Here is a 12,271-nt window from a genome sequence, read left to right on the forward strand (position 1 = left end):
ATGTGGGGCCAATGCTTCATAAATGATTAATCAACTATGTACTGATGCTTAACTAATGATTCATAGCGTGCAGTTATTATAAAGTGTTACCCATTTTTGTGTTATGCAGGGGTTGAAAACCAGCATGATAACTAGATATAAAATCAAGAGGTGTCTACTAAAAAAACGACAAAGCAATTTTCAAGCAAAAAAGTGTTCAGGATTTGAAAAAGATACAATACACCACACAAAGAACAATTTTATTTAAACATTTTTATTGACACAAATCCTTTATTTATATATGTACATGTAAACCAAAACAGTTAGTAAATCATTTCTCCAGGTTTGCTATTGATAACCAAACCCGGGCACACCTTCAAATAAATAATTGTATTCAATGCATCATTTGTTCACAAACAGAGCACAATAACAAAAGAATGGCTGGGAATAAAGGAGAGGAAAAAACATTTCATCATCTTTAGTAAAGTAAATGTCTAGATTATGCTCTGTTTCTATTGGAGTCATGTCATGATCAACTGGTTTCTGTTTAAAGCTGGTCTAGACAGTTATCAAATGTTGTATAATAACCCTGTTATTTTGAACAGCACTAATACTTGATAGCTGAAGATGTAAGTGTGAAAGTTTTAGAAATTTGACGAGATGATGTTTCGCTGATATGCGATGCATGTTTTGTGTACATGTAATTTACACAGATGACGGTTGACCACCAAAATCAGATGCAATCAAGACCAAGGGAAGGTGACATGAATACTGATATGATGCACAAAAGTCAAACGGTAAGACAATAAGGACACAAAGAAATATAGAAATGTCAGACACTCAAGCCAAAAGGCTGAAAAATAAGTGGCATAAATCAGAAAAAAAGAGCAAAAATCTGGTACAAGGTTTCGTCTCTCATCCCACATCCCCCCCCCCCGTAAGTTTCTAACTACTACGTTAATATGGTTGCTATGGGAGGAGTTTGCAGTGTGGGAGGGCTACTATGATTTAGGCGGAGATAGTGATATGGGAAAAAAAAATCACAGTTTGGGGAGCGTTAACATGTCAGGTGAAGATTTTAGAGTTGGCAAGGGCTTTTATAATGGTGAAGCAAGTGCTGTGGTAGGAGTTTGCCGTTTTGGTGGAGATAATATTACTGGGTGGAGTCAGCGCTGTAAGAAAGGTATGTAGGGAAGGTGGAGCTAATATGTTGGATGGTGCAATGGGAGGAGTTTGCATAGTAAATCTGCAGTCTCGTTCCCTTTCGCTGTTTTCAAAAATGAGATGAGCAAGTAACTATAATTATATGCTAGGATGTGCGCGACCTACATGACACGTACAGGACATGGAGATATGATGAGAGGTATTTGTCCTGCTGAGGTATTCTGTCTAAAAAGGTTTTAGAACTACTTAGTGTTTTACAAATTTACTGTTTTGAGATCTACTTGAAGTGTCTGTGTGTTTAAAAAAAGGCACCAGCAATGGCTATAAGCAATGTGGTGTGAGCACCTTCACACACGGCCTTCAGATTTGTATGATGCATGCATGTGTACTGGTGTGTGGTTCCACTCCTCTCAGACTCCCACTTTCTCAAGAGACCGTATTGGTGGAGTTATTGCTTTCAGGCCATTGCCAGGGCAACTGTTACCACGGCTAAGGGAGTGCCCATTTGGCATTGCAGCGTGGGTGTGTTCAGGCAGGCGGGGCAGGAAGACAGGACAAGAGCGTGTGCGGGCGTGGCCTTTGTGACCTCCGGCGTGGCAGATGAGGTGGCTCACCGTGTCCAGCGGCGAAAGAGTGTGTGGATGCGTCGTCGTCTGCTCCTCGCGACGCTTCAGCGAATACCAGGTTAGGAAGATGAAGAGGAAGCCCAGGAACTTCAGGCTCGCTGCCAGACCGAAGTAAACAAATCGAAGGGATGTGACATCGTACTCCCAGCAGGATCCATGGAAACCGCAGTCTTGCTGCCACAACATACATGTGGTGTCAATCACAGCTCCAAAATAAATCGGAGTGGGGATGTAAGCTGAAGAGAGGCAGAGACAACAACATATTGAAAATTATTTTATTAGAATTATCATTATTATAAATTAGAAACTTATTATTAGATTCTGTCAAATCCAGAAGGTCTTACCGAGAGTCCTGAGAAGAACAAACTGCATTCCTAGAGCAAATGGCCTGTCCTCCTCATCCACCGACCTGCTCGAAGAGAGAGAATGAATTAGAAAGAAAAAAAGAGCGAGAGAGAACATATAAAGAGACGGACCTGAGCGTAACGATGATGACGGACGGCTGCCCACAGGCAGTTATGAGAGTGACGATGAAGAGGAAGATGAGGAAGGTTAAGAGCGTTCCACAAGTGCGTTCGCACTTTCCCGCCAGCGCGTAACCGTTCTCGTTCAGGTACGTCTTCACGATCACCACCTGCAGCTCGTGGTTTCCGCCCGACGGAGTTATGACCTGTCTGCTCTGAACGCACGCACAGTCGGAATAGTTTCTGATCTGAGTGGGAGAAAGACACTTGTTTTTAGACCCATATGAAATAAACAAATTCAGTGCAAATTCATTCTGATCTCAGGACAGCCAAACGCATGATGGGAAACAACTTCAAAGCTGAAGTCACAGTTCAACTTTCACCGGCTTGTGTTAGTTTAAATTTTAATATTAATTTATTAATGTCACTCTCACTGATAGTGACATATAATATATCATATTTCTGACAAACTTTATGCTGCTAGACCTTAGTGCTGCATTTGACACCATTGACCACAGCATACTCCTACACAGACTCGAAAAGTACGTTGGCATTAATGGAATAGCATTGAAATGATTTAAGTCTTATTTATCTGACCGTTTTCAATTTGTAGCAATAAACAATGATGTGTCCCGCAAATCGCAAGTCCAGTACGGTGTACCACAGGGCTCAGTCTTAGGGCCTCTGCTCTTCGCATTATATATGCTACCCTTAGGAGATATATTCAAGCGACACGGAATTGACTTTCACTGTTATGCTGATGATACTCAACTTTATATTTCCTCGAAGCCTCATGAAAACCAGCAGTTCCTTCGAATAAAGGAATGCATAGTTGATTTAAAAAACTGGATGAGTAACAATTTTTTACTACTGAACTCGGACAAAACAGAAGTGTTACTTACTGGACCAAAAACCGCCATACGTAACAACCAAGAATACTGCTTAACTATTGACGGATGCTCTATAAAATCCTCGTCGTCAGCTAATAATCTTGGCGTTGTATTCGATAGTAATCTGTCATTTGAGAGCCATGTGGCCAACACCTGTAAAATTGCATTTGTCCATTTTAAGAATATATCTAAACTATATCATATGCTGTCACTGTCAGATGCAGAGAAATTAATGCATGCATTCATGACATCAAGACTAAATTACTGTAATGCACTTTTAGGTGGTTGCCCTGCAGGCCTATTACAAAATCTGCAGCTGGTTCAATACGTGGCCCCTCGAGTTCTTACACGTACAAAAAAGTATGAGCATATAACCCCGGTTCTGTCAACCTTGCACTGGTTACATATAAAGCATCGCATTAACTTTAAGATCTTGCTTATTACCTATAAAGCCCTACATGGTCTAGCGCCGCAGTATTTGAATGAACTTCTATTGTTTTACAATCCTCCACGTGCAATACGCTCTCAGGCGTCCTGTTAGTTGGTTATACCTAGAATTTCAAAATCAAGTGCAGGTGGTAGATCCTTTTCTTATCTAGCGTCTAATTTTTGGAATATTCTTCCCTGCAATGTCCGGGAGGCAGACACACTCTGTCAGTTTAAATCTAGACTAAAGACGCATCTTTTTAATCTTGCGTACACTACACTTCCATAATATTAATCCTCATAGGATTTAGGCTGCATTATTTAGTTCAACGGAACCAGGAACACATCCAACAACAAATGATGTACTTGTTGCATCAAAGAGTGCAGAACAGTACTCTACTCTCAGCCAGTCTAGTCTCTTTGTTCCAAGGTTACCGCAGGATGCAGTTCATGCCCAGACCTAATGCAGAGCTGAGAATGGGAAGCGGTGACCTGACAAGAGCTGAGATGATAGAGCTGGATAAAGGATTTTTATTTAGCCTTGTTGTGCAAGCACTGTTGAGCTTGTGCAGAGGCAGCAGCTTTTGCCAGAGGGGAACTGGAATCCCCTTGTTGGGCCTGGGTTCTCCTGAGTTTTTTTTTTCTCAATTGGAGTTTTGGGTTCCTCGCCACCGTTTGCACATTGTTTTAGCACTATTTGCCTGGCCGGGGGGGCTGCGTTAGAATTTAGAAGTTAGACATAATTAATATTGCATATAAGAATTTATAGTCCGTTTAATATTTGACCTGTGGTTCTCTCTGCTTTATTTCAAATGTGTGCTTTCACTGTGCGTGTGTGTTTGTGTGTGTGCGTCTATGTCAATGTGTGTAAGTAAGTTTGTATGCATATTGTGTGTGTGGAGCATTTGTATGTCTGTCTTTTGTTGATTTCACCTTTTTCTTGTTTTTACAGGTATATTTCTTTAGTTGTTTTTCTTGTATTAAATGTGTCTCATGTACAGCTGCTTTGTAACAATGAAAATTGTAAAAAGCGCTATATAAATAAAGTTGAGTTGACATAGAAAATGGATGTGCACTGGATTACTTTTATTTTTTACATTTATTAATATTTATGTAAACGAAGACGCAGTATTTCAAATCTACCCATTTCATCTGCAACAAGGCATGTAAATTTGATATCTGCTCAATTTGATCCTACAAAACACAGAAATGACATACGTGAATGATTAATATTTTACATGTGACTGAAAACAAGATGCAAACTTGCGGCACAACAATTTCTTGTGCTGTTTTTTAACTGTCAGTCTGTTTTCACAGAAATGAATCGTAATGTTTTGCACCACAGTTATATTTTTAAAACAGTACGTGTCGAATTGTAAAAAGAAATAAACTAAACTTATTATTTACCTATGTTTTACTTCAAGGTTTTAAAAGTTCTGCAGTGGGCAGTGTAAACGTAAAATGACTCACTCCTGAGGTATAGTTGGCAATATTGCTGCAGCCAGCCAAGCATGGGTTAAAATATGTAATGCCATCTGAGCCGCAGACAGGTGCATACTCGTGGATCCTGCAGCCGCAGTTGACGTTGCAGCTTCCCGTCAGGTTTCGGTGAGACAGAGTCAGCGTGGGCCTGCAAAACGCAGATCGAACATCATTCAGTGCAGCTCATGTTTGGCAAAGAGTGTCTGTGAGCCATATTTATGTGTCTGGAAGCTCTTCTCCTTTACCCGGTGGTGTACGGGATATTGATCCCGCCGAGATTGATGCTCTCACAGCCCACAATGAACAGCGTGGAGAAGCAAAGAAGAGACACACCGCTGCAAATCATGGCAAGCTTTGCTGCTTCTCTTGCACCCAGTTTCAACTTCTTTATGATGTAGCCACCAAGAACTATACCCACACCTGCACTTGGCACAATGATCAGACCTACACACAAACATGGATTAATAAACACACATTAAACCTCCCCTGCTGAATGCTGTGATCAGATGTTTTGGTACCTGTGTATATACTGGCATTAGATGCAGGGACACCGAATTGAGACTCAATAAATTTGGGAATGAAAGTGATGAAAGCCGTGACGATGGCACATTCCGCTGTGTACGACAAACTCACAAAAAAAAAGGTCACATTGCTCAGAATTCGTACTGCTGCTTTGGGCAAATCTGGTGAAAGGAATAGAGACAAAAACAGACTCATTTTTATCAATTCAATGTCAATTATAATCCGTAATTTACAATCTCATGCAGAACTAAATCCAAATAAAAACATCTCATAAATCATTAAATAGCAATCTAGAGTACAGATTAGACAGATTACAGGTTAAGAGTACTGTGGAAACTTTTAGATCTAATATCAGGTTTCACCTTTGATGTTTTTGTCAAACCCCATGGAGGATGTGACGGCCTGGCTCTTTTCCTTCATCATCTCATCATCACTGGACACATCACCTGGAGTCTTTTTCCCATGCCTCTTACTTTTCTTGTGGCGAGGCGGAAGTTTTTTAGGAAAGGAAAACATGGGGAAGATTACCAACAGCATTGCCACAGCACACAGGAGGAAACCGCTCCACCTGAAAATGAGATGAAGAGAATTTGAATCATTACATAGTGCTGATTAACTACATCAATGGAGAAAGAAAAACACAGCGAGAGAGAACGAGATTGCCTTACCAGTTTCCCACAAACCGTGGGTCACTCTGGTCAATACTGACAGTGGTACCAGGGTCAACATAGAACCCGATCATAATCCCACCCAGCAGATACCCGGCAGCTGGTCCAAGAGCTCCCATTACATACATGATAGCTACACACACACACAGAGAAAATAACAGACATACTTTGACTGTCTTAGGCTATTGTGTGTATCTTGACATTTTCTTTAAATATCCACCACTAACAAAGTGTTTTTGTTTATGCTCTGTAAGATTCTGCTTTAAACTATATATAAAGAATTCAGATCCAAACCCTATAAATCCGTCAGAATGAGCCATTTCGATCTACATACACCATAATGGAATTCACCATATTGTTTCTACAGTAGCCCTAAATAGACAAACTGCTCTTCAAACAAGTTTCGTACATACATCTCCTTTGACAAAGAAGCGAGGTGACAACATCTTAGTCCCGTGTCAAGCACCATAGTGTTTCGAAAGGGAAGAGTTGGAGTGAGCTGTTGGTTGTAATTTGTAACCTCACCGCTAGATGATGCTCAAATTCATACACTGTACCTTTAAATATATGTCACTTGAAATCTTTAAACGGGCCTTTCCAAATCACCACAAGACACCTGTGTCTTAATGGTCAACTGATATCCATTCATTTTATTCATTCATAGCAGCATTATATCTTTCAGAAAACATCTGAAGACTCACCTCTTTCGTCAACATCTGACACAATAAGACTAGTACTTACTTTCTGTTCTATTCTGTCCATTCTTATAAAACAAACAACTACTAGCAAGGTATACTGTGATTCAGCACATTGTGCTCAGTTGTGATGCACTTGTACATTTTGTACTTTTGCTGTCGTGATTCCACTGTTCCTCATTTCCTAAATGACTTTGGATAAAAGGATATGCTAAATGACTAAATGTAAATCTAAATGTAAATTATTTCATCAAGTGTTCTCTATCAGCACGAACACTAAGAAAACATGGGCAAATAACTAACACACACCCTTCACTTACCCAGGTACAGAGATGCATTCTCTTTCTTCACATTGTCATCAAGGTAAGTTGGCCCAAGTGTGTATATGGGAGTCGAACCCATTCCCACTAGGATCTGAGCGCAGATGAACAGCACCACGTACAGGGCATGCTCACTCTCCTCGCGGTCCCTCTGGCACCTAGAAAGCGTTTGCTTCTCCTGCCCACTGCTGTTCCCGCTGGCACACAGTCCTTCACCCCCGACCGTGCTATTCAGTTCTTCCAGTTGATAGGGTGGGGAGATGAAGTGAGGTAATGAAAAGAGGGCTGCCCCCACTGCAATGAAGATGCCCCCTATGGCCAGCCAGCGAGGTCTTTGGCCCCGGCCACCGAAGTAGCTGATGAAGACCACAACGATGAGACTACCGATGTCAAAACAGCTGACCAGTAGACCTGACTCTGAGCTCCGCAGACTGTAACGCTTTTCTTAAAAAAGTAGACATTTAATAAAAGCCGTTAAAACATCACATCAACACATTTGGCAGAGACTTTAATCCAAAGCAAATTAAATTACATTTGTTTCTGGGTATGTGTAATCCCTGGTATTGAACCAATGACCTTGACATTGTTAGCGCCATTCTCTAACTACAGGGCTAGAGAAAATTCTGTTGTATGAATATAATTTAGGAGGGCAATGATCAGGAGTTGCCCAGCTTAAAAATGGTTTCCAATGATTTCCAATGATTAAAACTATTATAATATTCTATTGTGTGTTGTATTTTGGTCTCATTCTAGTAGGATGTAATGGTTTCCATCGGTACCCATCCACCAAATAACATCCAAACATATTACCAGAATAAATCACTATACTAATAAAATTTCCATTATAACCATTTGAATTTCTGTGATAGTCTAATGAATTTTCAACAGAGTGCTCGAGGTCAGGTATATTACCTATTGTGGTAATGACGCTGCTGAGATATCCGGACACCATCAGTGACTGAATAAAGGTGAGATAACACATGCAGAACAAGAAGCATCGTGAGTCCGACAGGATCTTGTCCACATAGCGTTGCACCGGCACCCGCGGCAGTCGGAACCTCACGAGCGCAGCAGCGCCGCGACCCTCCGTCTCACGACACTCTTTCCTGACCGGAGATCCGTGCGGACCGGACAGCAGAGTCTGATCAGCCTCCGGAGCCTGACTGTCGTTGAGCGTAGGAAGGCTCTTAGATTTCACCCCCCCAGTTGATTCCTCGCACAAGCAGGGGTACGGGAAAGATTTCGCGGGTGCGAGCCCCCCTCCCTCCGGTTCCCTTTCAGCACCAGATGCCATCCTGACGGGCAGCGTAAGATTCGGCCGTTTTTTGTAGCTTGTTTGGTAACGTTACACAAACGCACACTGATGCACTAACATAGCATACACACAGAAGGTATCTTATCTGTTTTACTGCACAAACACTCACGTTATTCAGCTTGCGGGAAATGTGCCATGCAACGTTCGGTTTTTACCAAAAACTGTGCTGTTACCACCGGCTGTTCTTACCCCGTTATAGTATAATAAAGACTGAGACTCCATCAAAACAATAACACATCAACGTTATATTAATAAACATTAAGCTTTACTACACAACGCTCGAACGATTTGCGTTTAATAATAGTACCATTCAGGTCTCGATTTGACACAATATTACTAAAACAACGCACTAGATTGACAGTCGATGTAGCGCCGAGGGCTCACGCGCCTCTGCGCGTATACTGCAGGTGCGCGGCGCGCGCGTTCGGCCGCATCACACACGAGCATCCTGCCCCGTTGTCCGTTTCACATTAATAACCCCGAATACCTCCATTTGCTCCGTTACACGTTGATCGATCTTCTCAATTTGTACGCAGCTTCAACATCGGATTAAATCCTTAGAGCGTCATCCAAATGTCCTTGGAACGGGAGAGAACAACACGGTTCCTATTCTCGGTTAGCGGCATTGACTCAAAGCGCAATTGGATCCGCACCGCTGCAGGAGCCAGTAGTAAATACTTGTTAACTTCCGGTTCACAATCGTTTTGTTGACACCAACATATGGACTGTCGGAATTTAACATATAAACGACATAAACTCAAATGCCGTTTTACACTAACACGTATGGGAAACGTATTCAAATAATGTTTTAAGCAGTTTCATATGCAATAGCTATTGACGCTTCGCTGAATCTAAAGAAATCATAAAGAAACCTTTGAATAGCATTATTTATTTACACAAGTGTACATTTATCAAATGTATTTTCACATTTTAGATCAAGAGCGATCCAGCTGGATGGGATTAATTCACGAGAAGCTTAACAGATTTAAGCTTTCAGAAACAAAATGATAAAGACAAGGAACACGAGGGCAATTAAAAAGTCTGCACATTGCAAATACATCTCCCGTAATATTGAAAATAAAAAGGGGAGAAACATTTATGGGAGAGACTGCTAGTGGTCACATGGGTAAATTTCACAAGGGTATTATGACAAGCCTATAAAATATAGAATTCCATGACATAGTGACAATATGCCCAAAAAGCAATACATGAGTGTTGGAATGAATTGTATGTTTTCTATGGCAAAGGTTTAGGTAGTAGCCTCTAATCTTTCAAATTTCTAGGTGTGACTCGGGCACATGCAAAGGTTAAACAAATCAGGTATGTTTCCACAAAAAAGGGACATCCACAAAAATCCTCACACAATCTCTGTCTACTGGCAAGGTTTTATAAGATGAGGATGAATTAGCTGAGCGAATCACAAATTGCTTTTCCACTTCTTTTCTTCCGAGCCTTCAGCTGTAAACAAACAAAAGAATACACCTCATGAATTGTATATGTGTTTGTTGCAAACCACAGGAGTCACATGTGCACACAAACGCGCACAGATAAACAGCTGCATGTAAAACACACATACCCAGGCAGATCTTTCCTTCCTTGTAAAGTTTCTTTAAATGGTGCACCAAGTTAACCTCAGCAGCTCTGTGCAGGTGCTCAGGGGTTTCCTAACATTTACAAAAAAAATATTAAATAACTACAATTGCAAGAAGAACATCCCAAATACTAAAATTAAAATAATGTGTGTTATGGTTATGCTATTATCTGTAACCTTATTGAGCCGAACCAAACTGTTTGTACTAACCAATGTCCAAAATTCTTAGATTACCAGTAAAACTAGTAAAAATGCTGCTACGATGCATTTTGAATGTTCCAAAAAAACATTTTGTGTTTCAACAGGAACCAGGAAATCTGACAAGCAACTCTAGTAAATATATAACATAGTAAATATACATTTTTTGTGACCTAAAACAGCACAGAATCATATTAAAAAATGATTTCAGGTTTTTGATAGACTGTCGGTTTTATAGAACACTACCTTGTACACCACTTTGACTAGTTGGCTGGAGGTAAACACAGTTTTACTGTTCTCCTGTAGAACCTTTAAGATCTGCTGTTCTCTTGCATTCCGATGGGTTATGTACTCACAAATCTTTGATCCTGCATCCTGCACAACTGGCCCATGGCCTGAAACGCAAATCTCATAGTGTCAGTAAAACTTTGATATAAAAAGCATTCTTAAGTATTAAAATAACAACTGCAACACACACTCTGACCTGGATATATGAGGTCGGCCTTCACACTGAGCAGCTTCTGCAGTGACTTCATGTAATCATGGAGGTCCTCAAACACAGCTGTCCCCTCTCCTAGAATACAGTCACCCGAAAACACGGCCTGCTCTTCCTCCAGCAATAATGCCATATGGTCATCTGTGTGACCGGGGGTAAATAACACCCTACATACAGACACACACAGAATATAAAACTGAAAAAATACACACCTCAAGCTGCCTTTAAAAAGTGTATGTGTTTACCGTAGTGTTGCGCCTTCTGTCTTTATCACTTCGCCATCACTGAGATACGAGTACTTCCTCTTTGCTTCTCCGATTCCTTCTTCCTGTGGAGGAGACCGGGGGTGCTTACTGACTCTCAGCTCTGCATCTGTGTGACACAGGCACTTTGGCTTTTCTATCATGGTGGGGATTTTCTTGTATCACTTTTTTATGCTGACCCCTAATCCTAACTCATACATAAATATGCCTTATATTATAAATTATTCTCCTTATGGGACCATTAACTCACAATGCAGAATGAACACTTCACCGACTCTCAAAAATGTATTTTATGCAAAACACGGAGATATATTTCTAACCTGTGTGAAAGTTTGTGAGTATGTCCTGTACTCCTCCTGTGTGGTCATGGTGCCAGTGTGTGACCAAGATGTGCTGTATAGACGCCTCGTGCTGCCTCAGAGCGTCGCGCAGATTGGCAATATACTCCGGTACCGCGGGTTCGCCTGCATCGATTAACACTCGCCTATTATACATACACACAAGTACACATTCATAAATAAACTGTGCACAGCGATCACTGCTTATACATGTCATTTTGTCTCAATGAAGAACAACATCACATGCAACTCCACAGCATGGGTTTGTTTTGAGCGATGTAACGTTACCTTCTGCCAGTTCCGACCAGGTATGTGTTGGTGCCCTGCAGTGTCATTGGACCCGGGTTACAGCCCAGAACACGCACCACTCTCGATGACAGCTGCTCGATACGAGGAATTACAGTTGACATTTTCTTCAGCAACACACTTGACCCACGAGCAACTCTAAACGACTCTTAAAACCGGCCAACAACTGAACGCTGCAAAAGAACTTTGAACAGTAGTGAGTTGACTTCCTGTCATACATTGCAAAATAAAAGTCTCCAACTGTAGAACGTCTGCATATACTTCAAAATGAATCATATTATAAATGAATGTTCTAATACATTTAATAATCTATTTTGACAATAGTTTACATAGAATAATTACACCAATAAAGTAGAGAGAGACCACCCAAATCTGCTTGAAATTTTAATTTTAGATTATTTATATTTTAGTAAATTTGTTTATTCATATTCTTTACTTTAAAATCCATTCTATATTTATACTTTACTTAGCATTTAAATTTCACTTTAATGTTTGTACTTATTGTATGTCTTTTTGTTAAAGTGATAT

The 12,271-nt window shown here is 40.7% G+C and overlaps 2 protein-coding genes across 2 annotated transcripts; both read right to left on the reverse strand.

The window, feature by feature from the left end:
• Window positions 1-261: 261 nt before the first annotated feature.
• Window positions 262-9,197, reverse strand: slco5a1a (solute carrier organic anion transporter family member 5A1a). The gene is made up of 10 exons (XM_056744412.1): window positions 8,149-9,197; window positions 7,237-7,680; window positions 6,222-6,354; window positions 5,916-6,121; window positions 5,550-5,714; window positions 5,277-5,475; window positions 5,020-5,179; window positions 2,246-2,481; window positions 2,114-2,178; window positions 262-2,005 (listed from the first exon to the last, which is right to left on the reverse strand). Exons 1-10 carry the CDS (start codon window positions 8,528-8,530, stop codon window positions 1,554-1,556), a joined length of 2,442 nt encoding a protein of 813 aa, XP_056600390.1. The 5' UTR covers window positions 8,531-9,197; the 3' UTR covers window positions 262-1,553.
• Window positions 9,198-9,420: 223 nt separating this feature from the next.
• lactb2 (lactamase, beta 2) lies at window positions 9,421-11,969 on the reverse strand. The gene is made up of 7 exons (XM_056743761.1): window positions 11,726-11,969; window positions 11,420-11,583; window positions 11,082-11,208; window positions 10,825-11,003; window positions 10,587-10,735; window positions 10,128-10,215; window positions 9,421-10,009 (listed from the first exon to the last, which is right to left on the reverse strand). The coding sequence occupies exons 1-7, from the start codon at window positions 11,845-11,847 to the stop codon at window positions 9,969-9,971; spliced, it is 870 nt and encodes a 289-aa protein (XP_056599739.1). The 5' UTR covers window positions 11,848-11,969; the 3' UTR covers window positions 9,421-9,968.
• Between the last annotated feature and the right edge of the window lie 302 nt (window positions 11,970-12,271).

This window comes from Triplophysa dalaica, chromosome 3 (assembly GCF_015846415.1).
Source record: "Triplophysa dalaica isolate WHDGS20190420 chromosome 3, ASM1584641v1, whole genome shotgun sequence".
Classification (NCBI taxonomy): domain Eukaryota; kingdom Metazoa; phylum Chordata; class Actinopteri; order Cypriniformes; family Nemacheilidae; genus Triplophysa; species Triplophysa dalaica.

Coding starts and splice junctions, on each gene's coding strand:
- slco5a1a (XM_056744412.1), bottom strand. CDS start 8,530: ATGGCATCTGGTGCTGAAAGGGAACCGGAGGGAGGGGGGCTCGCACCC. Junction 7,681..8,148: donor CAGCGTCATTACCACAATAG/GTAATATACCTG, acceptor TACTTTTTTAAG/AAAAGCGTTACAGTCTGCGG. Junction 6,355..7,236: donor GAATGCATCTCTGTACCTGG/GTAAGTGAAGGG, acceptor GTGTGTGTGTAG/CTATCATGTATGTAATGGGA.
- lactb2 (XM_056743761.1), bottom strand. CDS start 11,847: ATGTCAACTGTAATTCCTCGTATCGAGCAGCTGTCATCGAGAGTGGTG. Junction 11,004..11,081: donor ACAGAAGGCGCAACACTACG/GTAAACACATAC, acceptor GTCTGTATGTAG/GGTGTTATTTACCCCCGGTC. Junction 10,010..10,127: donor GGAAGGAAAGATCTGCCTGG/GTATGTGTGTTT, acceptor GTTTGTTTACAG/CTGAAGGCTCGGAAGAAAAG.